This window comes from Varanus komodoensis, unplaced genomic scaffold, assembly GCF_004798865.1.
Source record: "Varanus komodoensis strain SLA01 unplaced genomic scaffold, ASM479886v1 scaffold17, whole genome shotgun sequence".
Classification (NCBI taxonomy): Eukaryota; Metazoa; Chordata; class Lepidosauria; order Squamata; family Varanidae; genus Varanus; species Varanus komodoensis.
This window is the reverse complement of record NW_025335505.1, coordinates 23,189,910-23,216,996: the sequence shown is the minus strand read 5'-3', so window position 1 is coordinate 23,216,996 and position 27,087 is coordinate 23,189,910. Positions and strand designations below refer to the sequence as shown.

General features: G+C 40.2%; 1 protein-coding gene across 2 annotated transcripts; it reads left to right on the top strand.

Moving 5' to 3' along the window:
* The first annotated feature begins 1,195 nt into the window (after positions 1 to 1,195).
* On the top strand, positions 1,196 to 26,726 carry E2F3 (E2F transcription factor 3). Of its 2 annotated transcripts, none has more exons than XM_044426578.1 (7): positions 1,196 to 1,342; positions 15,373 to 15,484; positions 17,599 to 17,818; positions 18,465 to 18,623; positions 19,361 to 19,475; positions 22,451 to 22,586; positions 24,323 to 26,726. In XM_044426578.1, exons 1-7 carry the CDS (start codon positions 1,328 to 1,330, stop codon positions 24,586 to 24,588), a joined length of 1,023 nt encoding a protein of 340 aa, XP_044282513.1. In that variant the 5' UTR covers positions 1,196 to 1,327; the 3' UTR covers positions 24,589 to 26,726. The 2 variants fall into 2 exon arrangements, with proteins under 2 accessions (XP_044282513.1, XP_044282512.1); XM_044426577.1 differs by lacking the exon at positions 1,196 to 1,342 and adding an exon at positions 12,833 to 12,925.
* Positions 26,727 to 27,087: the final 361 nt, after the last annotated feature.

Here is a 27,087-nt window from a genome sequence, read left to right as displayed (position 1 = left end):
GGACCATTTTGAGTCGGGCGCGGTCATTGAACAGTAAAAGCGCCAGGAAGGCCTGGTGGGGGGAGGAGGTTGGCGGCGAAGCGAGAGGGGTGGGAGGAGACTCCGCTCCTAGTGCAGACCCACAAGGGGAAGGATGCGAAGGGGACTCCAGCCACACAGTCTCGCCGCTCAGCCAGCCTCGCCTCCCATGGACTCTGGAGTGACCCCCGCCGCTGTCGCCGTCAGCCTCCCAGCCCGTTTCGCTCCCGCCGCCGCCTCCGCCGCTTTCCTCCAGATCCACAGCAGTTCCGGGGCATCCGCGTTGGGGGCGCCGTGGGTCTCCTGCTTTCCTGGGGTTGCTTGTGGCGTGGCGGAGGGCGCCCGGCCCAGTCTCGTGGCCGGCGGCGACACCACCTCCCTGTGTTGCACCCCTCACGGGCCCGCCGGGCGGACAGCACTACTGCAGCCCGCTAGTGAAAGCGGAGGCCGATCCTCGGTAATTCCTGCTTCCCCGTTTGTGTGCGTGCGTGTGCGTGACGGGGCACAGTCTGCCTTCCACACAGGGGGACGGCGGGGCTGTTGGCGAGGCTGGCGGGGGGGCGCCGCTGAGACGTTTGTGTCTGGGATTGCTGCTCTCGCCACGAACTTTTCTTCCACCTCCTATTTCTGGCTTCCTCCTGGCCCGCTGTACCTTGGCCGGGCGAGGAGGAGGGTGGGCGGAGGGGGCGGCGAGAGCACCCCAACCCAGGGGAGGTAACATGCAGACGCCCTCCAAATTAAGGAGAGCAGTGGGGGGCAGCTTCCTCCCCGCTCTCCCTCATTGCTGGTGGCAGGAACAAAGAGAGCGCCGTGCCGGCGCTGCAAGCGATGTGTCGGGCTGGGGTAGCCCAGGGGCTGGGGGACGGGTGCGCGGGGGTGTCCGCATGCGTGCTGCCGCGAGTGGAGGCGGCTCGGGCTCTGGCCTGCCCGCGGGGATGGGGTTCGGGGTCGGAAGAGGCAGCATGGCCGTGGGGGAAGGGGGAGGCTCTCTGTCCCACTGGTCTCTTTTTCGCTTCACCCCCGGACTCGGCGGTGACGTTTCGCACACGTGCGCCGAGGCCGCGTCTGTGACTGGGAGCCGGGCGAAGGAGGGAGAGGGAGAGAGGGAAGCAGGGAGGGGGCGCTGATCCGAGTGGGGGAAGGGGGGACACACCAGATTCTTCCTCTGGCCTGGGCAAGCACACAGAAGAGCGCCCAGACCCCACAGGGCGTGCGCCGGGGGCTGACTCCCTCCCTCGCGGACGCCTACACGCGGCCCTTCCTGCTTCTCAACTCTTGGAGCTGCCCGGGGGCTCTGCTAGGCTCGGAAATGCCCCTGCAGCAGGTAGGTTAGGGAAGCCCGGGGAGCGCCTGCGGTGTGGGGGGGCTGTGAAGGTACCAGCTGCAAGAGCCGTCCATTTAAGTAAGCATAGCTTGTTCCCCCCAACAGAGATTCGCAACACTCAGGGGCAGCCTCGCCCCCTCCCGGGGGGATATATATTAGGCTAGATATTTATTGGCTTCCCAAAAAGTATCCCCCTCCACTTCCTCAGTCCCGTTTCTCCACTTAAATTGCCGTTATGGGGTTACCCATTCCCCCCGCTTCAGCATAATTTCCTGCCTGCCTGTGCTGAGTTTGGGCCTCTGCCTGGCACTAGCAAGGAGTCCCTGAAAGTTGGCCGGTTCAGATAACTGCTTCAGGCCACCGTTGTCTGTGTGTGCCACTTTATATTTGAAATTACTTGATAGTTTGGTTGGGCTGAGTGTGTGTGTAGGTGAGGTTAGGTAGGCGGGGGGCTTCAAGCTGAAACTTTCTTGTCTGCTTTCTTCTTCTGACCCTTCCCTCTGTTGTTAAGTATAATTTGATTATAATTTCTTTGCTGATAACAAGGGGGCTAATCTCTGAGGAAAGAGGAGCTTTTTAAAGTTAGAAAACCCTGTCGTGTTAAAATGAAGAACTGTGGGAATGTGGTTTGGATGTTAGAGAATAATTAAGTTACTGCACCCTCCATGCCTGGTGTCTTGTGAAGTTCTTCCTGGAGGCTTTTTATACCTGCTTGTTACAACAAATATACTTGTCATAGGAGTTGGTGGTTCAGAAGTAAAGCGAGGTTTGGATGACAGCAGAACAAGGGGTGGGGAGGAAAAAGGGATCATTTTCCCTCTCTAAGTGTGTGAGGGAACATAAGCCTCAAAAATAGGGCACGCAAATAAAATGGGGAAACTAGGTGTGGTCTTGAACTTCCCGCCTGCTCTGCCTTGGGCCTTGATTCAGAAGACTTTTCTGATACGGTATTGTTGAATTTGGAATCTTTCCATAGGTTCAAGTCAGAAGGCTAAGCAAGGTTCATCCTAAAGGGGTCGAAGGGCTCTTGGCAATGTGTATGGGAATGGTGGTAATGGTGACTTGTACCCCCTTTGGCCTCACTGTACCTGACTTTTAGATGTTCAAACAATATATTTTGTGTGATTTAGCAACTGAACCATTTTTAGGCTAAACCATTACTGTTTGTGTCCGCAACATGACTACTTGATCATATATGTTTTGTTTGCTTTGGCTATAGTAATTACTCACTTGAGGGAAGGCCCATGGCCAGGCTGATAGGATTGAAAATTAGGGAAAGACAAAATAAACACTGTGTTTAGTAAATACCCAGTGGTAAATTGTTCCATCATCCTGAAACTATTACTGCTTACTTATAAACCAAGTGAAGTAATCATCTTTCATATTCAGTGTACTCAATACAAGCAAAATATGGATCAGGAAGGCTGGCTCTCAATTGTATTGGAGCAATATTATTCAGAAAGACAATACCTCACATCTGTCAAGAAGCAGATAAGTAATTTTGTACTTAAAGATATCTGTTTGTAATATCAGGATTATGGGTTTGTTCTTTTAATTTGAAGAAAATAAATTTATATCCAAATATCATCATTTACAAGTGTAGCACTTTGAACTTGTTAAAAGATGTACAGTTCCTTGTTCTAAAGATGCTAATGTTTATCAAGGTGCATTGCTGATAATTTGTCATAGGCAGCAGTTACTAATCCCTGTGGAATAACTATATAGAGGCCACTGTAATACTATTAGGCAATTTTTGTAGTGACATTCTTGAACAGTTCTCAGACTTTCCCACATTGGGCACCCCTCTGTATTGCTGAAGACTTTAGCTTGTAAGCCAATGTAATGCAAAGTAATATCAACTAATATACTGGCATACATAAAAGATATTGTGGGTTCAGTTCCAGACCACCACAATAAAGCAAATATTGTAATAAAGTGAGTCACATTATTATTATTTTTGTTTTCCAGTGCATATAAAAGTTATGTTTACATTATACTGTAGTTTGTGGAGTGGGCAATAGGATTGTCTAAAAATACCACAAGTTTTAAGTGCACTGTTTTATATGGGTGTGGTCCATGACCCCCCCACCCCAAAAAAAACCCCAATTACAATAGCAACATCAAAGATGACAGATGACAGATCACCATAACAAATATAATAACGATGAAAAAGTTTAAAATATTGTGAGAATTACCAAAATGTGGCACAAGAGACACAAGGTGAGCAAATGCTGTTGGAAAAATGGCATTGATAGACTTGCTGGACGCAGGGTTTTTACAAACCTTCAGTTTGTAAAAAGAAACCCCCTCAATATCTATGAAGCACAATAAAGCAAATCATGATAAAACCAGGTGTGTCTTTTACAGATGCCACTAGGGCATTGTTTCAGTGTCTGGTTCTTTACATGTGTATTAATGCCACTCAGTGTATATTAGGAAATATTCTACTCTGATTTACCTTTTTGTACTCTTTGGTGAGAGCTGACTTTATGCAAATGTACAGATGCTAGAAAAAGCATTTGTAAATTTACACACTTATCAGTCTGTGGACAACCACATACAGAAGTAGACAGCTCTACTTATTTTCTGGATTAGGAACTGGGCATACAAGTGTTGGAATTCACACTGAATGTGGATGCCATCTAATTCCAGTACAGTACTATAATGGAATGCATATTTGAATGTGGTTCCCTGTTCTGGTGCAAGTAGTTATGCCTAAATATATTTCAGTGTTTAGGTAATGATGAATTTGGTCAAAGGCCTGTGATAATTTCAAATTTTAAACTAGATAGCTAGTTACAGGCATAGTTTATATTTCTTGAATTGAAAATACATATAACTGTTAGCAGTTTGCATTGCTTTCTAGCTTAAAGGTAGTGGGGAAAAATGAATGCTAGGTAACATTATCTGCAGATAGTAGTCAAGATGCTGAAAAAACCCGCTTGCGCATGCATACACATATTAGTAGTTTGTAGCACACTGACAACCTAAAAGTTGGGGCAGGATGCTATCTCTTACATTTTGTAGAAGCTACTTTGTTGGAAATGATACTTGTGGACCATCAAGCAAGTGGCTATGTTCAGGTATATATTAATCTGGTGTATAATTCCTGAAAACCTACAGAAAAAGGAATTTTATTGCTATAATGGCTTCTTAAAGATAATTTTAGTCAGGAGTATGGTTTTTGCTCATTGGTAACCCTTGTATAGGTTGGATAGATAGATCTAAGATCTCTGCCAGAATGATTAAGAGCTGAGAGGTCTGAAAGTTAATGATTAAGTATCTGGGGCAATTCAACCTAACCATTGCCCAGTTAAAAGAGTTTTCAGTACTAAGTATCTCTTAGATCTGTGATGGCAGAGAAGATTATTATTCTTTATAGAAGCTTAATTCTCTGCCAGCAATTGGAATGGAGCTGCTTAAGAAGAACAAGTTGTGGTGTTTTAGCCTTATGCACTCTTAAATATGGCTAGAAGTCTGAAAGGTGTGTTGAGGGACTGTGAAGTAGGATTATATAGCAACCCAAATAAGGCATCTGTTAAGGGGTGAGTTGGAAATGAGATATAACTCCAGTTTTGCTTACATTCTGATCTTGAGGTGGAAGAAGGTGACAACTACATGTTCTAAAAATGTTACATCTAAAGTGACTTCAAAAGAAAGCTAGAATTAATTGAAAGAGCTGTTTGTATCACAAACTTTGTCAAATGCTGGCCCCGGTTCAGTGAAAGTTAGTTGTATTCAAGCACTATTTAGATTGATGGGACTTAATAACCTTTAATTAAATTGTCGAACTGACATGTAGTGAGGCTATCATTGTGATTGGGGTACGTTGCTCTTAAATTAGTGTCCTTATTTGGCCTTGATGAGGTGGAGATACCAATCATAGATGCCCCCCTTTAAGAGATAAATCCCTTGTTGAGCTCTGTAGGTCCTTCAACAATATTAACATATGAAGATATTGATAGTGACCATATTTCAATATACGTGTGAAATGAGAGATGGGATTTAATGAATGTCATGCCTTTCCCCGGAATTCAGTGTTTCCATTTCCACCCCTAAATTATATGTGGAATTCCAAGGAACAGAATAATGACTTGCCATTTTCATATAGTAGCTAACGGGAGCACTGTTACTGAATGGAACTGAAATGTTGGTGGAAAAACAGCATCTCTAAAAAAGTAACTTGCCAAGAAGCAGCACTTTACGTTTTAACAGTCACTTTTGATTTTGATTTAAATTTATGTTGTTTATTATATAGATATGGTTTGTTTTATAGTATTTTGAATTTAAGGATTGTAAGCTCTCCTGAGATGCCATGCATAAGGGACAGCATATAAAAAGTTTTAAATAAATTAAATAAATTAAATCCATTAATAATTTGAGATGCAGAGAGTGATGGAAATGGTATACAAATTGGACACTATCAATATCCTTCTGTTTGAACTCATAAAAACTGTTTTGAAATGCTAGATGAAATTTTAACTTGGGAATGGAATATATGTATTGGGCTGTTCTGACATCTGAACAAATTAAGGCGCTATCTTCTGTATGGTGACTGAGCATACTAGAATTTGTAAGGCTTTTTGCCTTCTAAACATGCATAGGATTGTGCTCAGGGCAATGGACATGCATGATGCTTCCCACTCAGAAAGATAGCTATGTGTTGTGATAGATCCTTAAGACCATATTTTTCAGTTGATCATCATGAAATGTTTTGCTTTTTTCTGCTCTGAATAATTTTAATATAATGCAGACTTCTTGTTTTGGTCATGAACTTCTCTTTTCTTATTGAAAAGCCTTTGGAGAGTTCTTTCATCTTTTAAAGTGAGTTTATATACTTGTTTTCCTTTTGACTGTTGTGCTCTTGACCATTGGAGAGCTTGAGAACTGAGCAGATTGTGTATATTGTTATTGTAAGTATGACCCTGGGTTTTGAGTTAAGCAGAGCTGAGGAAAGGCAATGCACACATTGGTGACAATCCACCATGACAATACGCCACTGTGAGTTGGTTGTCATGTGAACAGACAATGGTGCACCAGATAGACAATCAGGTTTACTGTGATTGTGAACTGTTCCTGATGCTCCATTGATTTTTTGCACTTTAAAAGTTTTTTTTCTTGTGATCATGAAAGCTGGCTGCTAAGTTGGATTTTGTAATCCCCATTCTGAAAGCTCCAGGCAGACTCTTCAAAGTGTCTTAGCAGCACCTTGGAGGTGTTGTCCATGGCTGCCAATTTTTTATTTGTTTACCCACACTTTTGCAACTCTGGCCTGGTATATAGACTCTATATACCTTAGCAGGATTCTAACCCCCATTTTTTAGACCTTTCTAAATACCACTCAACAATGAAGCTTTACCTTTGGCAGCTGTTGAAGGTAACTGCTTTGTAAATGGATCGGTTTCCACTTTTACATGTTTCCATGTTAGTAGAATCTTGGGAATAAGTACAAATGTGAGGGCACCCGTAAGGCAGATGATTCTTCCTCACAAAGAAAGAAGCATGAGGGACTTGGCATAAGGAGAGTGAACAATCCACTCCCTTTTTTGAGCACATGCACTTTTGGTATCATTTGACAGCTTACCTTTGGCCAGCTGTGAGATGGAAGCAAATGGAGAACTAAATTTACCTGTAGCTTCTGTAGGGCAATGCTTCAGGTGGATACTGGTTGGACTTCTACAGCATATTGCCCAGCTAGGTCTTACAGTCATTCAAGCATAGATTTTTTAAAATAACAATTTCCACAAATATTTGCAGAAATAAGAAGGGAATTAAAACAAACGTTTGGCAGTTATGGGTAACTCTTCCAAGGTGCCACTGGGGCACTTTGAAATGACTATCCATAGTTTCAAATAGGAATCACAAAAGATGTAGGAAATGAAGCTGCAGAAAAGCTGCAGTGAGCTCAAAATGGTTTGATTATGGTGAGGAGTGGGGGAAGCTAATGCCACCTGCTTCCTCCGCCGGTACTTTTGGGGTGACTGGCAGTGGCAGTTGCTTGGGGACCACCTGGCAAACATTTTTGCTGCTCTTGCCAAGCAGTTCTGTAATCATCATTGGTTCCTGGTGATCATAATTGGGTTGGTCATCCCATTTCAGAAAACATGACAACCCAGAGCAGGCGCACCAATCCGTATTACTTTGTATGGGTTCTTGTCCTCCAAAAAATCACTTTGCCAGAATCTGTTCCGATCCATGTAACAGCATCCGTCATAGGTAGCTATCCACATGGGCTGTTGTGGCATGCAAACTCAGTCACTATTTATTTAAAGGGTTTTTTTGGAAGTGATTTTCTTGTACTCTTCATCTGAAAAGCCTGTCCATTGCTGTTGGGTTAGATTATAAACCCACACAGTCTTGGGTGACTTGGTGATGGGGGTGCGTGGGCAGGTTAAGGTTCTTATGTCTGAAGGATCTGTACATTGAATTGTGTTATATACTCTCAAGCTATACTGCAGAACAAGTGCACCTTGATTTAGTTGCTAGAATGACTTTGTGCAAAGGAATATTTGCCAAATGATAAGGTTGATCTGGTACACTGTTAATTTATTTTTTTAGTTATTGTTTTATCTTTTAACGCTACCTTTTCTCCCTGGAGCACATAGGAGAATACATTGCTTTTGCCACAATTGTATCTGCACAGCAACTAAATGAGGTATGTTGGTCTGAGGGAGAGTGGCAGGCCCTAGGCCATCCCATAACGTTATGGCCCCTAAACTTTGTGGTGCTGTCCATATGTTTTGGATCGCAGCTTCCAGTATTTCTGACTATTGATTTTGCCGGCTGAGACTGACGAGAGTTTGTTTGAAAAATATCTGAACAGCCCCGAGTTGATGAAGGCTGGCCTAGCACAACAGTTTAACTAGTGCTGACCTTGTAAGATGTATGTAAGCATATGTAAGAAAGAGTGCGATTGTCCTCCACTATTTCTAAATATATCTAAGGCCAGTACCAGCTAAGATGGATAAAGTCAAATGAATTATACCCTTTAGAAATAATAGACAACTAGAGTAGAAAGTGTAAGGGGAAGAGCTCAGTGCACTGTGTCCTGACCAAATTATCCAGGAAGACCCATTGATTCCAAACTAATGTTTATATTTAAGTTCATCTTAAATGGTTGGATAAATGTTTTGAGTCCTTGTATACTTTTAGATCCCAGAACCAGTTATGAAATAGGTTGTGGGGAGGGCATGCTGCAGCGCTAGTAGTGCAAGGAAAGGAGAAAAGCTAAAGTATTGAGGCTCCTGAGTTCTTTCTCCTCCACACTTTCCAAGAAGGATGCTACATTAATAACATGTTAATCCTATGTCCATTTCTTGTGCTAAGTTTTAAAATCTAAATAAACTGCCAAATACACGTATACTCGGAATCCATTGCTAGATTGCTTCTTTAATCTCAACAGTACACTAAATCAAAAGCTTCAGAAGTGTTCGTCTCTGTTTTAATCCATTCATCTGTTTTAAGTTGAATATGGTAGATACATGTGCAAGACTTTCACAACAAAAATGTGGTTTGTATTAAAGGCAGTACTGGAATACACAGTACATTACTGACCTGCTTCCAATTGTTGGTCTTTGTTGGTATGGGAGTTCAGTGCATCTTTTCAAAATGCAAAGCTTCATTGAAGTACCATTTCACATTTAGGTGTTCAGTCCACACTGTGCTTAGTTCCAGTCTAAAACCATTCAAAAAGCTTGCATTTTGAGATTCTGTGTATATGCTAGTAAAGTTGTGAAGTCAGCTAACAGGCAGTATGGTTGTACATAACAAGTTGATGACCTATAGGTAGCATAACTTGCACTGGTGCAGTTGAATAATATGCAAAAGCTAAAACTGTACCCAGTGTTCTTTCATATTATTATTGTACCAAACTTTTGAGTGCTGTTTCATTCTGGATCATTAGCAAATGTGGTCTGTGCCATTCTTAAAAACTGTAGCAATTGATTTATATTTAATTAAAGGAAACTTGAGTTTTAGGCTTAGAATTGATAGTTAGAACTGATACAGATGCCTCCCCTTCAATATTAGTATATCCTTATTATTTTTGAAATTAACTCTCAAGGTTAAAATAAAGAGTCTCTCCTATATGTCTTAGTAGCTGAATTTCTGGCTGAAATACTTGCCTTCCACTTCATTTTATTGTTGTTTAAAGATCTTTAGTGCAGTGCATCAAGAGATGACCCAAAATCTGTGCTTTAAATTTAAAAAAGTCACTTGACATGAGGGAAATTCACAGGAAAAGGGGAGAATTAGTTTATAATATATATTTATCATTCCTTTGTCTTTGCAGTATTTAGGTCATGCCAAAAAAGTATTTAATACCAAATGTTTGATTTAAGAAACAATACCCTTTTCCCCCATAACTTCCCCTACTCTGTTTATTGGCATTCATTTTGTGACATGTGAATACAAGAAATGGGAAACTGGAGCCCATACGAAATACTGTCACAATTTTTTTCAAAGGTTCATCTTGGAGAGAATAAAATACTGTTTTGAGTTCTACATGACTTTCAAATACTTTTTTTTCAGAGAACTGTCTAAGGCTATATAAACCTCTTGAGTAGATTCACATAAGAGTTTGCTGTGAAACTGGCAGTGGAGAATCAGGATTTCAATTTGAGTCATCCTAGTACAGCTGTAAGTGCTAGGTTGCATGATTTCTGGGGACAACTGGATGGTTTTTGAAAATGTTATGTACTTAAAATGGCTTCTCTCATATTTCAGGAGCCATTTTAGGTGCATTGAGTTTTGTTAAGCGTTGACACCCCATGGAAGGTATCAGTGCCTAACTATATTTTGAAACTTCCTTCAGGATGTTGGCTTTCAGTGCTTAAGGAGAAAAGATACTATTTATATATTTAGGCATTTAGAAGTATTTAAGTATTTTAGAGGTAACTATTAGGACAGGATCCAAGGAACTCACTAGGTGTGCACAAAGCTTCTATGCATACACGGTGGCTTCAGTTCTTTTCATAATAGCTTATTGTGTTGGCAGTTTGCAAAGTTCCTCTAACTTTCAGGAGCAACTTAATGGGTTTTACCAACTGCACAGTGGCATTTCATTCAACTCTTTGGGTTGTCTAAATTGTTAAGAGCTGTTAAAACATGTTATCATTATATTACATATGTCTCCTACCTTTTTACCTCTTCAAAGGGCCCAGGGCAGCTTACAAGGTTCTGCTATGCTGAATATTTCCTCACAATATCAACCATGTGATGTATATTAGGCTGAGAGTCCAAAGGTACCAAGTATGGTTCATGGCTGATCAGAACTAGAATCCAGCATTCTTGAACACTACACACACTGCATTGGTAATATATTTTAAGGATTCTACTTCTAAATAGAACATATGTCAGTAATGCAGCAGCTGCCACTGATAACAATGAAATGGAATAATATATCACAGGTATTTAATGATGCCATCCTTGCAAAAGCCTTTTGCTTGGTGTGTTTTCTCTATGTAAATATATATGTTATAATTAGCAAAATAATAACTACCTAACTCCTTATGGCTTTCATGTATGACACATTGTGGTTGATTGCATAGAATGTTACACATGAACTGGAAAGACCTTGGTACAAATCCCATTTCAGCTATCAAACTTACTGGGTGACTGTAGTCAAATCTGTATTATTTGCTCCTAGTAATGTAGGTGAGCATAAAATGAAATAACCTGTATATGCTTTCCTGAACTCCTTGGAGGAAAGGTAGAATAGAAGTGTGCCTTTTTCGAGGAAAAGAAATGTTTTAAGGAGTATTTGTCTTGTATTATGAAACAACAGTAAAATCAGGTTTTAAAGGCAAAGTTTATTATAGCTTTTAATAAAAAGCAGTAAATCCACATTTAAAGGTTATATTGGTTTTGAGACTGTCTTGTGTGTATGGGGATATTAGCTGAAAATGCAAAGTGTTGAAAGACTTAGAAGTCTTTGTCTTCACTAATAATATTTTGTTAAGTTTATTTACCTTAACTACAAGGAATATAAATTATACTATTCATGGTAGTAATACTGAAGTAAGTGGCTGAAAGTTAACCAAAGATAACTGAAACTATACAACTCTATGTAAAACTAATGCTACATTCTTAAGTTGCATGCAACATTCAGTATTACATGTGTTCCATTTTGGATTTTATAATTTGTAATGGATAGATGGTATTGGCCATCATAGAGGACATCAGTGGGTTGGATCCAAGATCTGCTTTCCACAAGAGGGAAACACCTTATCTGAGAAGGGTTTGTTAGTGAAAAGTTCAGTTGCCTGATTTGGGAATATCCTGCCCCACACTCCAGCTCACTCCATTCAGCATGATCTCTTGTCTCTGTAGCTTTCTCAGGAGGGCTGCAGGGGGTGTTCTGGAAAGGAGGGAGCTGGAAAGTACACTTACACCAACACATAAATCCAGCATAAATCTGGATCCAACCCAATTTCTCAAACAATGATAGATTTCTCAGGTAAGTTTTATAGCATTGAACTTCTGAGTAGTTGTGGGCAAGATCTTTAAGCAAGTAAGTAGCTGCTAAAATACTTGCTTATGTGTATATTTTATTCAAAGTTGACTGTGCTGTTTGTAAGGACTGAGTCACTACTAAACCTCCATACATCACTCAGGGCAGGTTGTAACAGATCAAGGGTTTGACTTGGTGTGGGTTTAAAAGTAAATTTGGAAAAACACACGCCAAAACTGAAGTGCTTACACTGCTTCTTCCTCCTAGTAGGTCATCTAAATGCAAAACTAACAGCTATGTCAAATAAAGTCTTTCAATAGGGCTATAAAATCTTGAAGGTTTTGTCTACTTCAAGATTAACATGATTGTGGAAAAACATGATTGTGGAACAACTATATGAGATGGTGCTGATCCATATACATGAGCATAAAATGCATGTATGTCCCATCAAGGGTATGTGCTTAGAATTGGGCGCATGTTTCTTTAAATTCACCAGTAGAAATTCAGCCCTTTCTTGACCTTTGTGTCCAGATAGCTAGTGAATTTGCCCAAAATGCTTTTCTCATAATTATATTCTCCTGTCAATGTTTGAGTTGACAGTGTTATGGATAGAGAGGTTTGCTGTTAATTTGACTAATTTCTCTCTGAATTAACTGCTTATATCAGAAATATCCAGCATTGTAAAAAAGCTTAAATTTTATGGTGCTCTTCGCAAGTTTCTCACTTCAGTATGTCTTCAGTATGCAAAATTAAAACAAGCATTTTTTGCTTGCTGTGTAAATTGTCAGCATGGTATTGCAACTGAGTCCTTCACTTTAGTAAAATGTTCAGAGTTTGCAGTGAGAATGTTTATAGGGCCTCATAAAAAGAAAACTAAAAGAATGAGATCAGTCAGTGTGGACTGCCACCTATTAAGGTATAAAGACCTGCTTTTATGCCAAGTCTTACCCTTGTTATGTGTAGCTGAGTGCTGGCAGTGGCTGTTTACAATTGCAGGCCACATGTCTAGAAGTCTGAGAGCCCCATTTTCTGCAGAGATGGGAGGAACTGAATCTGACAACACATGCTGATTTTTTCTTTATCCATTTTCCACAATAATTTTGATGGAAGTGACAAGATTGGAGCTGTCTCAGGTAGGGCGACAAGAAAGTAAACTATGGGGAAAGTTTTGGTGGCATTTGAAGGCAGTGCTCTTCCTTTTCTACTCAGCTCTACAGGAAACTTTTATACTTGGTGCCAATGTTGCGTTAGTGGAAGTCCACATGCACAGTGGAACTCCCGTCTTCGCTCCTGGTACCCTCTTATGCAAACCCCAACTCTTCTCTGGAGAGTTCTCCAACCCTGCAGAGCAGAGAATGTGGAAAGAGTGCTGGGTGCGACAGTGGAGAGGGGAAATCCTTTCTGCTAACAGTTGCTCTCTAGTGAAGGAGCACTACTGCTGGATTCAACTCTTAGCTAATATATATCTAATCCAGGTCAAACTGAAAAGCTAGAGTTCCTTATAACCAGAATATAATTTTATTGTGTTTCTGGCCACCAGGCTTCAGTATGTTTATTGCTTTTTGTACATTTGGCATGTTTGTGTTGCGCTACACTGGTCATACATTAATGAACACGTGAATTCTTTTTGACATGTCCTGTACTGGTTGAATGTGGCTTTATAGTACGCTACACTTGTTCATATTGTGTGTGTGTGTGTGTGGGGGGGGTCCTTTACAGAATCAAATCTGACCCCTTACTAAATATAGGCCACCATATGTCTGAATCTCCCTAAAGGATTTTTCTAGTTGATGCAATGTCATATAAAATAAAGCAAGTAAAACACAACTAACCATAGAGTTGTATAGATGTGGTGCAGGGTGCCATATCAAATGTGGCTAGTTACAGCACTGCTGCTATTCTTATCTAGCCAGTACAATTTTTTAACTATGTTATACACAGATACTCTTTTGTATTTTGATAATACTGCTTAGCAAAATAACTGCACTTGCATACTCTGGAAATAACACTAAAGACAGCAACTACATCTATAAGATGCCACAGAGTTTTATCTGTATCTGCCACATGTGAGGTTTTAACTATCTCATTGCAGAAGAGGCCTGGTGTGGCATACCAGGAAGCAGTATATTTGGATGAAGAATTCAACAGAAGCAATTTGAGTGCTTCCAAAAAGCCTCATCAGTTCTGGCCAAATAACTTGGTCAGAATGCACTGTAACAAAATTATGGTTTTTTTTTTTTTTTTACCTACTATACATTTCAGCTGCTGAGTTCTATTTGGGAAGCAAGAGAAAGGCCAGTCATGTTCATAGACTTAGAGGGCCTTTCCAAAATCTGTCTTATTGTGCAACTGGGAAAGGAGAAGTTAGTGAACTCTTCTCCTTTGTCTTTGCTTGTATGGGAGAAAATCGCTGAGCTGCATAATGAGGAGGAGGGGGAAACCTTTGTGATCATAGACTGTGTGGTGGGCCAGATCATGGCCTCAGGCTGTCAGTTGCATGCCCTAATCAATGCAGGAGAATGCAAGCTTTCAGCTAAAAGCATGCAAGAACTCCTGTGCCAACTGAAATGCCATTAAAAGATAGCATTTTTCTTAGGTATCAGTAACAAGGTAAAATTGTTATCAACAGGTACTTAGGAAATTAGTTAAGGATCATTAATTTTCTGGCTGAATTCCTGACCATTTTAATTTCTAGGTTTTTGTAAAGCTGAATTTTGATCATAAATGTTTGATTTCACTCTGCACAAGAACTTTTTATTGTTTTTATACAGGACTCCTATATCTGCTATCTCAGTTACTGTGGCTTCAGCGTTGACTGTCAGCCCTCCAAATTTGTGGGGGTTAGGGTCTCAGGACCCCCACAAAACTGCAAATATTTCTAGGGAACTATGTAGTTTGTTTGGGGATGCCATATTCATTCTCTCATTACTAGCAAGCCTTATGTGCTTTGTGTCTCAGTGGTGCAAAGACTCTAGAGCAGTGTGGCAAACCTATGACACTCATGCTGCAGCGGGCACACAAATCCCTCTCTGTTGGCACATGGGCCAAGTTGCCCCAGCAGCACCACAGCAGCCAAACATAGGATAACAGGGGCCATAGGGGCCATGTACATGTTCAGAAAGCAGTAGCAGTGCCAGGCGATGATGTCACGAGCCGCAACTCGTCCGAGCTTTCACATGGTCCATCAGCGTGCTGGCAAGGATATATATATATTTGCTTGGCCTGGCTGTGAGTTGTTTTTTCTAAACTAAAACCTCAGTATTCAGGTTTTATTGCAGTGTTGGCACTTTGCAATGAATAAGTGGGTTTTGGGTTGCAGTTTGGGCACTCGGTCTCTAAAAGGTTCGCCATCGCTGCTGTAAAAGTATTTTCATTTTCTCCACTTTTGCAGGGGAGCTGTGCCCCTAACCCTGCAAATGTAGCATTCACTACTACCCAGGCTTTTAGGCATCTGCTGGGGGGCTTGGAACTTATCCTCTGCAGATATGGGGGTCTTCCTATACTTTGTAAACCGCCCAGAGAACATTGAATATGGGCAGCATGGGCATGAAATAAATGAATAATAACTCTGCTTATACAGGCCAAGAGAAGACTGGAACTAGGAGAAAGTGGACCGCAGTTTATAGCTCAAGGATTAAGAACACCAAAGGGAAAAGGGAGAGCTGCAACGAGAAGTCCAGATAGTCCAAAAAGTAAGGAATCTTTTAATTAAATATATTTCAAAGGGCTTCTGAAACTTCAGAACTTTTGAAACTTCTTAATTTTCAGTCTTAAATGAAGAGGAAGTCCCCCTTCCTTGCAATTAAACAGCATATATGCAGGAAAAGTATCCAGTGTACTCCTCTCAGTTAATTTTAATCAAACAAAAATATGAGCTCTGGTGTCACAGTACTTCCTCTCTTATCCTATGTATGTGAGAAGAAGCTAAATATAGGGCATATTTGCTTGTCATGCAAACAACCAATAGTGAGCCTAACAGATGGTCAGGCACTGTGCGTTGTTGCCCCTCTCCTTTCCAGGCAATACCATGAGTGGAATGAGTTGTTCATCTCTTTCCTGCTCTGAGTGTGATATACTGTCCTGCTCGTTGTGGCTCTTTTTCTTCATGCCCCTTTTTCAGGAGGTCGCAAACTGGCTTTCATAATCCCACTTTTGACAGCTAGTGCCCCACTGCCACCTTGGAGGGACTGCCCATTGTTACCAGCTTTTTTAAAAAATAAACAGCTTATGTGAACTCTTGCAGGGATGAGAAGGATTAAAAGAAAAGGCATGTCTTAAACAGCTTACAATCATGGTGAGGAGCAGCGGGAGCCAATGCCTGCTCTGGCACTGGTGGTTACTGAGAAACACCATGGCAAAAGTAGCAAGAGTATTTTTGCTGCTGTGGTTTACAAGAATTGGGCACTTGATTCCATATAACAGTGATGGGATCACTTGTCTGTGTTTGTCCTAAGTACAACTACTCCATGGATTGTTTTCTTCTGAATAAACCACCCTGAGTTCACACAACACAACAACACATCATGAGTAGAAATTTCCAGTGTCATGGGAACCCAGTAATGAGTCTCATTAGACTCAACTGTTGATTAGTGTGTTGTTACCTCATAACCAGTACTGTGAACAGTATGACAAAGTGAAATGATTTCTGTGCCAGGAATATTGATATTCTCCTCTGAGTATCTACAATGTGTACAATGCATATCTACTATGCATATTTTTGCTTCCAAGTTGCAGGGTTGAAAAGAAGGCAGAGGGGATAAAAAAGGCCACGGAGACCTTAGTAGGAGTGGCTGACTGGGTGGAAGTGAGAGGCAGGCCCATGCATCTTACCAAGTTTTGGAGGCTTAGCTTGAACTTCTTAGTCTAATTCTATTTATATTTTCAAAGCATTCAACAATAAGGACAGGAAATGTGTTTTTAAAAGATTGAGATGAAATTTGACTCATGAGATTTAATTTCTTACACATAATAATCCTCTTGACATTCCCAACTTCCAGTGTCATACTTTCTAAAAATTAGTTTAGAAATTGTTATGCTGCATGATAGTCAAAGAGCATATAGGCATTGTTCATAACTGATCATAGGATTGTCCTAAAGTAATACTGTGTAAGAACAGCTTTGGGAACATCTCTTATTTATGAACTGAAACTTAGAAAGCAAAACACAGGGCATGAAACATCTTCAAACACACTTATTTTACATATGCTAACTATATACCTTCAATTTATTCATAATATATTTTATTTATGCAATATGTGTGAGAGCTCTCTGCAGAAACCTAGTTTAGGACTACTGAGATGAATTTAATTTGGCAGAAGTTGTTGCAAGATAGTGGACCAGAGATTCTCCAGCTTTTAATTGGTCTTCCTGTCATCTGTCTTGCTCTTCCATTTCACTATTCTCTTTTTTTGTCCTTATTTTTGACTAGGCTGTTACCTTTTTCTTTATTATCCGCCAGTGTCAGTGCTGCAAACTCAAATAGCACTTTTACTTTCTTTTCTTTTGGCCACTCACACAACTTCAGCTTGAGTTCTGTGAATAGTTCAGAGCCTAGTTCTGAAAGGAACATTATTATTATGTGCAGAGGAGGGACTAAAACCATGCCCAGTATACTATGCTGTGAAATCTGAATAATTAACGTGCTTCAAGACAAGCCATAGAAATTTGCAAGCTATGTTACTCCATGATGTATAATGTTGAATTAGAAGTGTGAGTGTTAATGCAACACAAAGATGACTTAATAGAAGTTTTTTTAAATGAAATTTTACGCCACGTTCATAACTAGAATGAAATATATTTTTTCAAGCTCCCAAATCTCCTTCAGAAAAGACACGATATGATACATCACTTGGTCTTCTCACAAAGAAGTTTATTCAACTGCTGAGCCAGTCTCCAGATGGTGTTGTAGATCTGAACAAAGCAGCAGAAGTCCTTAAGGTACAAAAAAGAAGGATTTATGATATCACCAATGTCTTGGAAGGCATCCACCTCATTAAGAAAAAATCCAAAAACAACATTCAGTGGATGTAAGTATCCTAGCTCTCTATATTCTTGCACCATACTTTCAGATTTTATCATATTTGGGATAGGAAAGGGCATGTCTTGCTTCACTTAGAATTAACTTAGAAGCAACCTGCCAGTAGTGCTGTTATCGGGGAAAAAAGTAAACTAAAGCCACCATTCACTGGATTATCCTGTAATGTATTCTGACTTGTGAAAAGTCTACATATTCCATGGAACATTTTATTACTTATGCACAAACAGTCTTAAAACAACAAAAGCAAATAAAAACTAGAAAGCACTTTCACAGGTTGTAAGAGCTGTTACCTAAAGAAAGCTACAGCCAGAGCAGCATTAGCGAATGCTTATCCTCCCAGATCAGGTAAGGCTGTTCTTCCAAAAGAAGGAATGAAAGAATGGCAGGCAGAATGTGAAAGTCCCTTGGTATATGTAGAAACTAAAGACAAACAACGTTTCTAAAAAGCAATCTTCTTTCGTCACCTGTTTTGATAATATATTTTGATGAGCATTAATTTTTTAGATCATGTTGCTAGCCAAAACCTTGAGTACCAGTATTGAACAGTTGAATGAGGTTTTGCAAGAAACTCCTCATTATATTGGATTATGGAACATTAGAATTTGTTGTGAAATAACTACTTATTTGTTTTGAAGGGGCTGCAGTCTATCTGATTTTGGGGGTATGTTGGCACACTGTCAAGGCTTGTCTAAGGAGGTAGCAGAACTCAACCAAGAAGAGAAGAAATTGGATGATTTGATACAAAGCTGTTCCCATGACCTTAAGCTACTAAGAGAAGATTCTGAGAACCGGAGATATCCTTTTATAACAGATAAGGCTATTACTCCTTGGAGAAATCTAACACCTTGCTGACTGCTGTTACCTTTGTATGCTAAGGGCAAATTATAAACTCAATAAATAAAATATTTAAGGTGTTTGTCTAGTGGTGATGGATTGTATGGTAGCATCTGTGGTAAATAGCAGGCATGATGGTATAATTGTTATTATAATTTAAAATACAAGTAAGAATATCGCTTTTAAGTGATGATTCCTGATGTTCCAGAGTGGCATCTAACCACAGTACTGTACTACAGTGTGCACATCTAGTCAACACAATCCTGTACCTGTCTATTGAGTTCAGCAGGCTGTACTCCCAAGTAAGTGCTTAGAAGATTGCAGCCTTTGTGTGTAAGCTCTACATATCTTGCTTAATAGTGCAACTAGAATGTGTAGTACTCTTATTTGGGCTTCCATAGTTCTTGGAAAACTAATACGTTGGTATAAGGTAGGACATTTGCAAATATTCTGTAATTCATTAGTACAAAACATGGCCTACCAGTTCCTACAGATGGCTTCCTCTTCATTCCAGGTTCAGCTTGCATAGGTTTCGCTCTTCAGCAGCAGGCTTTCTTATCTTTCCCCCCTCTTTAATTAGTATGTCAAGTGGGAAGAGAGAGATTTAAAGTATATTGATGAGGAGACAGCATAAAAACATCCACTTTAGTATGTTAATATTCAGTGACTGAAGGGCTGTTTCTTTAACATGGATTACATTAGCATATGTTAGGTATGAAGATATTCGAGAAATTAGTAGCCTTAAAGACCAAACTGTCATACTTGTGAAGGCTCCTCCAGAAACAAAACTTGAAGTGCCTGACCCAGTAGAGGTAAGAACTTTTTCTTTTCCTGCACAGCCCAAATGTTTCTTGTAAGGGTATAGTTTGCTTTTTTAAGTCAACCAGTCTGTCTTCAGCTAATGCACAAAATCTGCATTTGTCTTTTTACTGTCTGTTAGCTTACTGGATGGAATACATTTTTTGTATGTGACAAGAAACTAGTGGAAAACTTTTCAACCTTTGGTTTATAGAACTTGGAAAGTTGCTGTTCCCTTATGATCACTGGATCTTAGTTATATATTTTATGGGCTAAATTGCTTTCTTTTTCTGTCACTTATATCATGTTATGTCTCCCTTTGCTCGTTCCAGCCTGTCTAGCCCTTTTTGGCTTTTTCATTGCTGGTCCCTTGTGCCATATTGTACCTTTCTATCATGTCACTTCCCACTTCATCAAATCCTATATTTAGCCCCCCCCCCATCCTACCTTACCTCCAAGGAGGGTGTGCAGGGGCACCCTCCCCCCAACCACAGTTTTAGCCTTATAATAGTCTTGTGATTATTTGGTAGTAATAGTTCCCCCCCCCCAGAAAATTTGGAATTTGATTTTTTTGTGGAAATTAGGTTAATTTGCATGAATGCCCTAGAGCAGGGGTATAGAATTGCAGCCAAAGGGAGAAACTCTCAGGGGCTGGCTTCTGGTGGTAGGTAAAATCTATGACAAGGGCAGTCCCAAAATATTGAAGGATTCCAGCAGTTCTTATATCACCAACTAAATCTTAGAGTTCTTTCAGTGCTTGATAATGGGCATGTAAAAGGTGGGAAACCAGTAATAGATCTGCAGATGGGGGAGTGGGTAGCGCTAGGGGATGGGGGAATAGCCAACTAGAGGACTCAAGACAGAGACTCCAGGAGGTGGGATTTGGCCCTGGCTTTAGGTTGATCACCTTTGTCCTCTGGTGATCTAATTTAGCATATTTATTTTACTTTTATTTAATAAACAATAAAAATGTTTAAAAAGTAATTTGTATTAACTTTTTGTCCCCATACACTGCAAGCACTTGATGTGAAATATTGGGGGTGGGGAAATTAAAGCATATATAATGCTTTGCTTTCCTTTAGATGCCAGGTAAAAAATTTTTCATTCAAACAAGCTTTTGATTAGTTTAATTTATATTTTGTTATTTATTATTTAATTTTGGCTGTTGAATTATTGGTTGTGTACGGTTACATAGTATATGGTTTTATATGTTTATTATATGGAATGATTTAATAATTTATTAATTTTATTGTTTTTAACAGTTTTATCCATTTTATTGATAGTATTTATATGCTGCTTTCAGCATTTGTAAGCTGCCCAGAGGACCTTCGGGTTATGGGATGGCATAGAAGTAGAATGAAATAAATTTGACTGAAATGTTTAGAAAATTCTATACTTGGCGAAAAAAGGAAATAGCATGTTCTTTCTTTGCACTGGTCAAACATAAGGGGGAAAAAACTCCAAAAGTGCAGTGGTACCTCAACTCACAAATGCCTTGGTTCACGACCAAATCAGGTCGCAAACAAAAATTTCATGAAAATTTTGACTTGGGTCGCAAACTCTGCATTGGGTGGCGACCAAAATCACAGCCATCTCCCCCCCCCCCCCCCCCCCCGAGTGGGAAGATGGCCACAGTCGCAGTTGCGTTCGTGCAGGGAAGACATGAGTGATCATGGGTGTGCTCCTGCAGGAAAGATGGCCGCAGTCTTAGCCATCTCCCCCCTCCCAACCAGCACGATTGTGGCCATCTCCCTGTGCTGTGCTGAGCCCATCTTTCCTGCAGGAGCACACCCGTGATCACGCATGTCTTCCTGCACAAACGCAACTGTGATCGTGGCCATCTTCCCACTCGGGGGGGGGGAGATGGGCGTGATCGTGCTGGTTGCGGGGAGGGAGATGGCTGAGATTGCGCCCGTCTTTCCTGCAGGAGCACACACGTGCCAGGATTTCTTTGAGAAGCACCACCCCAACATAACTGTAACAAACAGAGCGTTGAATCTGATGAACGATAACGTGGTCTCTCATTTCCAGAGGGTTATGCAGCGCAGGAAAAAACAAGTGACTATAGACAGATTTTTCACCAAAATTGACCCTGCAGCTAAGAGACAGAGAAGAGAGGAAACCCCTGAAAGAGATCCCTCAATGTCCTTATGGAGGGGGACTCTCCCTCAAACAATAACCTCCCCCCCACCTAGGGTAGTGTTCTCCACTGTGCTGTACTGTACTGTACTTTGTTACTTTGTTGTTCTTTGTCACTTTTCTTCACATTTTTCTGATTAAAAAAAATAGTTAACAATGGATTAACATTATTTACATTGAACCGTATGGAGAAATTTGACTTGGGTCACAACCAATTTGGGTCACAACCAGAGTCATGGAACAGATTACGTTTGTGAGCCAAGGTACCACAGTACCGAAAACAGTTGACACCCTTACTGATTTTATCAAGCCATAGAATTAGGTATGCTTTTTGGACGATCGACTGAAGAATTCGGCTCTCTTCCACTGTGCTTCTTAGGACATCTTCAGTTTTTCAGTTCTATTTCACAATGAGACTTATATGTTTTCAGTGACATGTATGCATTCTCTCACATACTTGCTAGAGATTATTATCTAAAAACAATTACGCATTTGAAACTGAATGCTTTGCCTAATGTATTTGCAGTTAGCATTCATTGTTTCTAATGAATCTATGATACTGGCTTTTTATGGAAATTAAAAGCAGTGCAATATTTGCTTGTGCCCCATCACTAGAAGTAAGGTTGAGAGTTGGTAATATTCCGTATGTCAAATTAGACCAGAAGTCCCATGTCTAATGTTGTATTTTTCTGGTCAATTCTGATCAACATGCAGGTTTTCATAGAGTGTTTTCTCAGGTCAGTGTGATGTTGCATTTCACTGTTTAGTATATTGAAGAATTGTCCTGAGATGATGACTGATATCCAGAATGAGAGGACATGCCAGCTAAGGATTTTCTTTGTCTTAGCAGAATAAGCTGATACACTTATCTAGCACCCAAGGACCTATTGAGGTTTACTTGTGTCCAGAAGAAACAGACAACCCCAGTCCAATGAAAATGCAGGATCAGGACCACAATGGAAATATCTCAAGAAACATTTCCAAAGGTAATTGTTCAAAATTTGTAATGACCAAATATATTCAGAGGTTAATGTGAAGGCATCATTGCATCTGCACTATAAATGTATTATGTGTTGAATGCTAGACTACTTTGAACTAAAGTAAAGTAGTATGGCTCATATGGGGAAAATTATGTACCCCTACTTTGTCATACAGAGTATAGCCTCATACAGATGGTATTGGGTGCCCTAAGCTGGCAGTCCAGATTGTGGGTATGGATAATTCAGAATTAGAAATTAATCCTACCATGCAAAAACATTTGTGGACATAGAAGAGCAAAATCCATATTGAAATTATTTTGGCCAGCGTATATCAAAAAGTTGGTAGGCAGCTGCTCCTCAGCAAAAGTTTAAGAGAGCTAACTTTGGGGAATGGGCTTTGACCATCTCTCTTGCAACCCAGGAGGTGGCTATGGGCAAGTGAAGGAAAGGAAGTTATTTATTTGGCACTACCTGCATTTCCAGAAGAGCCAGGATGCTGCTTCTAATACTGTACAGCAGTGGTGGCGAATCTATGGTACATGTGCCGCAGTGGGCATGCAGAGCCCTCTCTGTTGGCACGTGAGCCAAGTTGCCCCCGCATCGCCCCAGCAGCCAAGCATCGGATAACAGCACACATAGGGGTTATGCGCATGCTTGGAAAGGAGTAGCGGCTCCAGGCAATGACATCACGAGCCGCGACTCATTAGCCGCGACTTGTCTGAGCTTTCACATGGCCGGTCAGTGCACTGGCAAAGATGTATATAAGTATTTGCCTGGACTGGCTGTGAGTTGTTTTTTTCTAAACTAAAATCTCAGTATTCAGGTTTTATTGCAGTGCTGGCACTTTGCGATAAATAAGTGGGTTTTGGGTTGCAGTTTGGGCACTCGGTCTCTAAAAGGTTCGCCATCACTGCTGTATTTCCATTTTCTCCACCTTTGCCTTAGGTGTAATAGGATGAATAGGGGGCTGGCAGGTTATGATAAGCATGGATGCCGTGTGAGGAAGGGTAGAAGGGCTACAGCTCTTTCCCACCATGCACACTGCTCATGAAATTTCACAACTTGTTGGAAAGTCATTATTCTTGCTCAATTACTGTAAGGAGTTGCTGTTGGAAAAGTGTTAAAGATGTGGAATTCCTAGTCCATTTTAGTACAGATTCATCTAAGCAGAACTTTTATAACTTAAGATCACTGCCGTTTCAGTGCAACCTTCGTATCACCCCTTTCTCTAGTTTTTTAACGCAGTTACTCTGGATTTACCTTTTGGCCATTAAGATGGAGTAACATGGAAACATTCTTATTCCTGATTTTTAGAAGAAGTGTGAAATTTATTATCTCCTAATTGTACTGCAGTTTGCTGGACCCCTGGAAGTCATGCACATTTATTTTAAATTTGTTTTCTGTTAAATTGGCCCGAGGGCCTCCTTAGCCTGCTTAGCAAGGCCAAAGGACCAAATAGTCACCCAGTCTTGCCGCTGTTTCCTCTATGCTGAGTGCTGCAGCTCGCAAATGCAACCCCAGAGAATTTGCCTGTGAGGGCACCCGAGCATGTATGCATTCCTTCTTGTGTGTCAGTAGAGCATTTGAGCATTTGGATGGGAAATAGTGTTCGACAGAGATAACAGCCTACTTTCAAATTAGGAGGAGGGGAGGGAGAATAAGATGTATATCCAATTAAAAAGCATTTACGTGAAAGTTTCATTTTCTTTGTTGAAATAACATCATGGCATTTCTTGTAACAGATATGATTTCTGACAACTCAGGAGCTCTTGACTGTTCAGTAACTACAACAACCATCTCCCCATTGGCCTCTACAACTAACCTTTTGCAGCAGACAGAGGACCAAATTGCTTCAAGCTTTGAAGGGCCATTTGTAAGCTTGCTGCCACCTCTACTTCATGAAGATTATTTGCTTGGCCTTGGTGAAGGAGAGGGCATCACTGACCTCTTTGATGCTTATGATTTTGAAAAATTGCCTGCATTGATGGATGGATTTTTATGCAGCTGATTATTTTATTATCTGTCTCCCCAACCCCCAGATGTCTAAAAATGAAACCAGAATACCTGCTGTCATTCCATGTTACCTATTGTCTTACCACTTAACCCTTGTCTCATTTCAAGGTTAGCATTTAGAATTTTTGATACTTGTAATAAACATGCTTCCTACAGTAGTGCAAACAGAACCATAGACTTTCTCATCAGAGTTACCTGAATTGAATATTCTGGTAACAGCTGATTTTGCAAATGATAAAGGAACGCACACAGAAATGGAATGGCTGTCCTTCCTTTTATTCTGATTTAATGTGTCTACAAACTTTATGAAGGGCTCAAGAACTGTTTTAGTCTCACACAGCAATTCTTCCTTAATATTTCAAGCTGTGCCTTCTGTAGAGTGTCAGGTCTTTGCTTTGTAATGACAGTAATAGCAAATGCAAAAAAGTACGTGTAAAATCCAGAAACAAAGATGTGAAATGGACTTCTTCCAAAGCTGTCTGGGAAAGACTGAATTCTTCTCCGTGCTCCATTTTTAAGTGAATGTAGCTAATTTTGAGATTAATATTCTGTTTTTTTCCCATATAAGATACACTTTAAATGTTTTGTAGTCCTATGTAAATTATAGAGACAATGGCTCCAATCCATCACAGTGTACCTCGAATAGCTAGGGTCAAATGTAAACTATTGAACACGCCCCCCCCCCCGCCCCCGTTATATTAGCTGTTTCAGAGAGAAGAAAGTGTGGGATAGGATGGGTAGACTGAGTCAGGTGTCTTGCTTCTGCTGAACAGTCAGTTGATGAAATTAGAGCCTTCACTCCCACCCAAAAGCTACACACTTAGAAGTTCCATGTGCTGGACTGGGCTGGCAAATTGCACATAGTATCAGTTTATTCATGCAATTGTCCATCTTGGGATACTTGTGTAGAAGTCTCTTTCATGGGCCTATAACCTTGAAGAGAACGAGGGTGAAAATTTTCCCTATGAAAACTACATTAAAAATGAAAATGTATTAAAGGAACTTGCATATTAAAATATAAAACAAAGATGCACAGTTCAATTTTACTATCTGCAGCGTGCAATAGAACTGGTACGTAAAAGTTTGCGGTACAAAGTGGGGCTTTGTGTTAAGTGCCTACTAGAATTGCACTGTGGGCTTTTTCCTCTAAGGGATACTATTTATGCCAAGCTTTGCTTATTCAGAACACTGTGGTTATTTTAATGGGTAAGTTGCCTCTGCTCTCAATTCTGGGAGTTGATACAAAGCTGACATTTCACCCAAAGTGTAAATAATACACTTGTCAGTGCGCTATTGAATTTTAAGTTATAACTCTTTGCTGGTATAGTGTGTGTTCTGAAATAAATAGAATTCATACATCTTACAGTTGTATAAAATGTTGCCACTTAGCTTAATTAATTGAATATTCTAAGCAGTTTGTGTTATCTTTTTCTATCTGATGCTTATTACTAGAATGTTTGTTTTTAATTATATATGTGCAGGTTTTCTGGTACCACTGAGATGCTGCTATAGACACAAATGAAATGGCTGAGTATAAAAACTGTATGATTGAGCCTTGGAATATAATTGTGTAAAAAGGGCAACACATTAAGAACTGTTAAACAGTGTTAAGTGTGTTTTTATATGTGTACAAACATGTGCATAGTTCATTGGTTATTTAAGTCGTGTGTTCTTAAACTTCATCTAACAGTTTTGTACAATAGGAATGAATTTGTAAAACCTGCCAGAATATTTTATAGCTGGTTTGTAACCTCTTGAAAAAAAATTAACACGTGGGTCTGTAAATAAAAATACAGTATTTAAAGTCTGTCTTGTGGAGGGAAGTAAAAATTTGTGTGAGCACGAATGTTTTGATGGTATGAAGGGGTAGTAAAAAACAAAAGGGAAAGTTATATACCATTTTGTACATATTACATACTTACCCAATGAGTGGGCAAAATACTAACCTTAATTTACCTTTGAATAGAATGCTAGTTCTACAAATATGTAAAATAATGTAAAAACAAAACCAGAAACAGCTTTGCATTTGTAAAGACAACCTGGCCTAGAGCTGTTGTTACCTTGCCTCTTCAAATCTATGTAACTGACAGATTTTTTAATGATAATCAATAAAGCTTTATATCGGTATGTAAATCTGTCTTCTCCATTGCTGTCACTTTTTTCCAAGCAGTGTTAACAGATTTGAAATGCATTTTATGCCTGCAAAAACATCTTTGGGGGAATGAGCATAACATCTCCTAGCCACAGAGTGACTGGACAGGTGCATTTTTCTATAGCATATAGCAACATTCCCGAAACTTGGCTGGAGAATGCTATTAATCCTCTGCCAGATGGACCTCAGTACTGCAGCCAACCCAATACTTTGTCACCCCCTCAAAGGAATAGTAGCATGATCTAAATAGAATGGAGAGAATGGGTTGGAGAAGTGTAATTTGGTATCTGAGGGAAAAAAAGTCATTCTGGACTGATCTGTTCACATGTGACCAACCAAGGA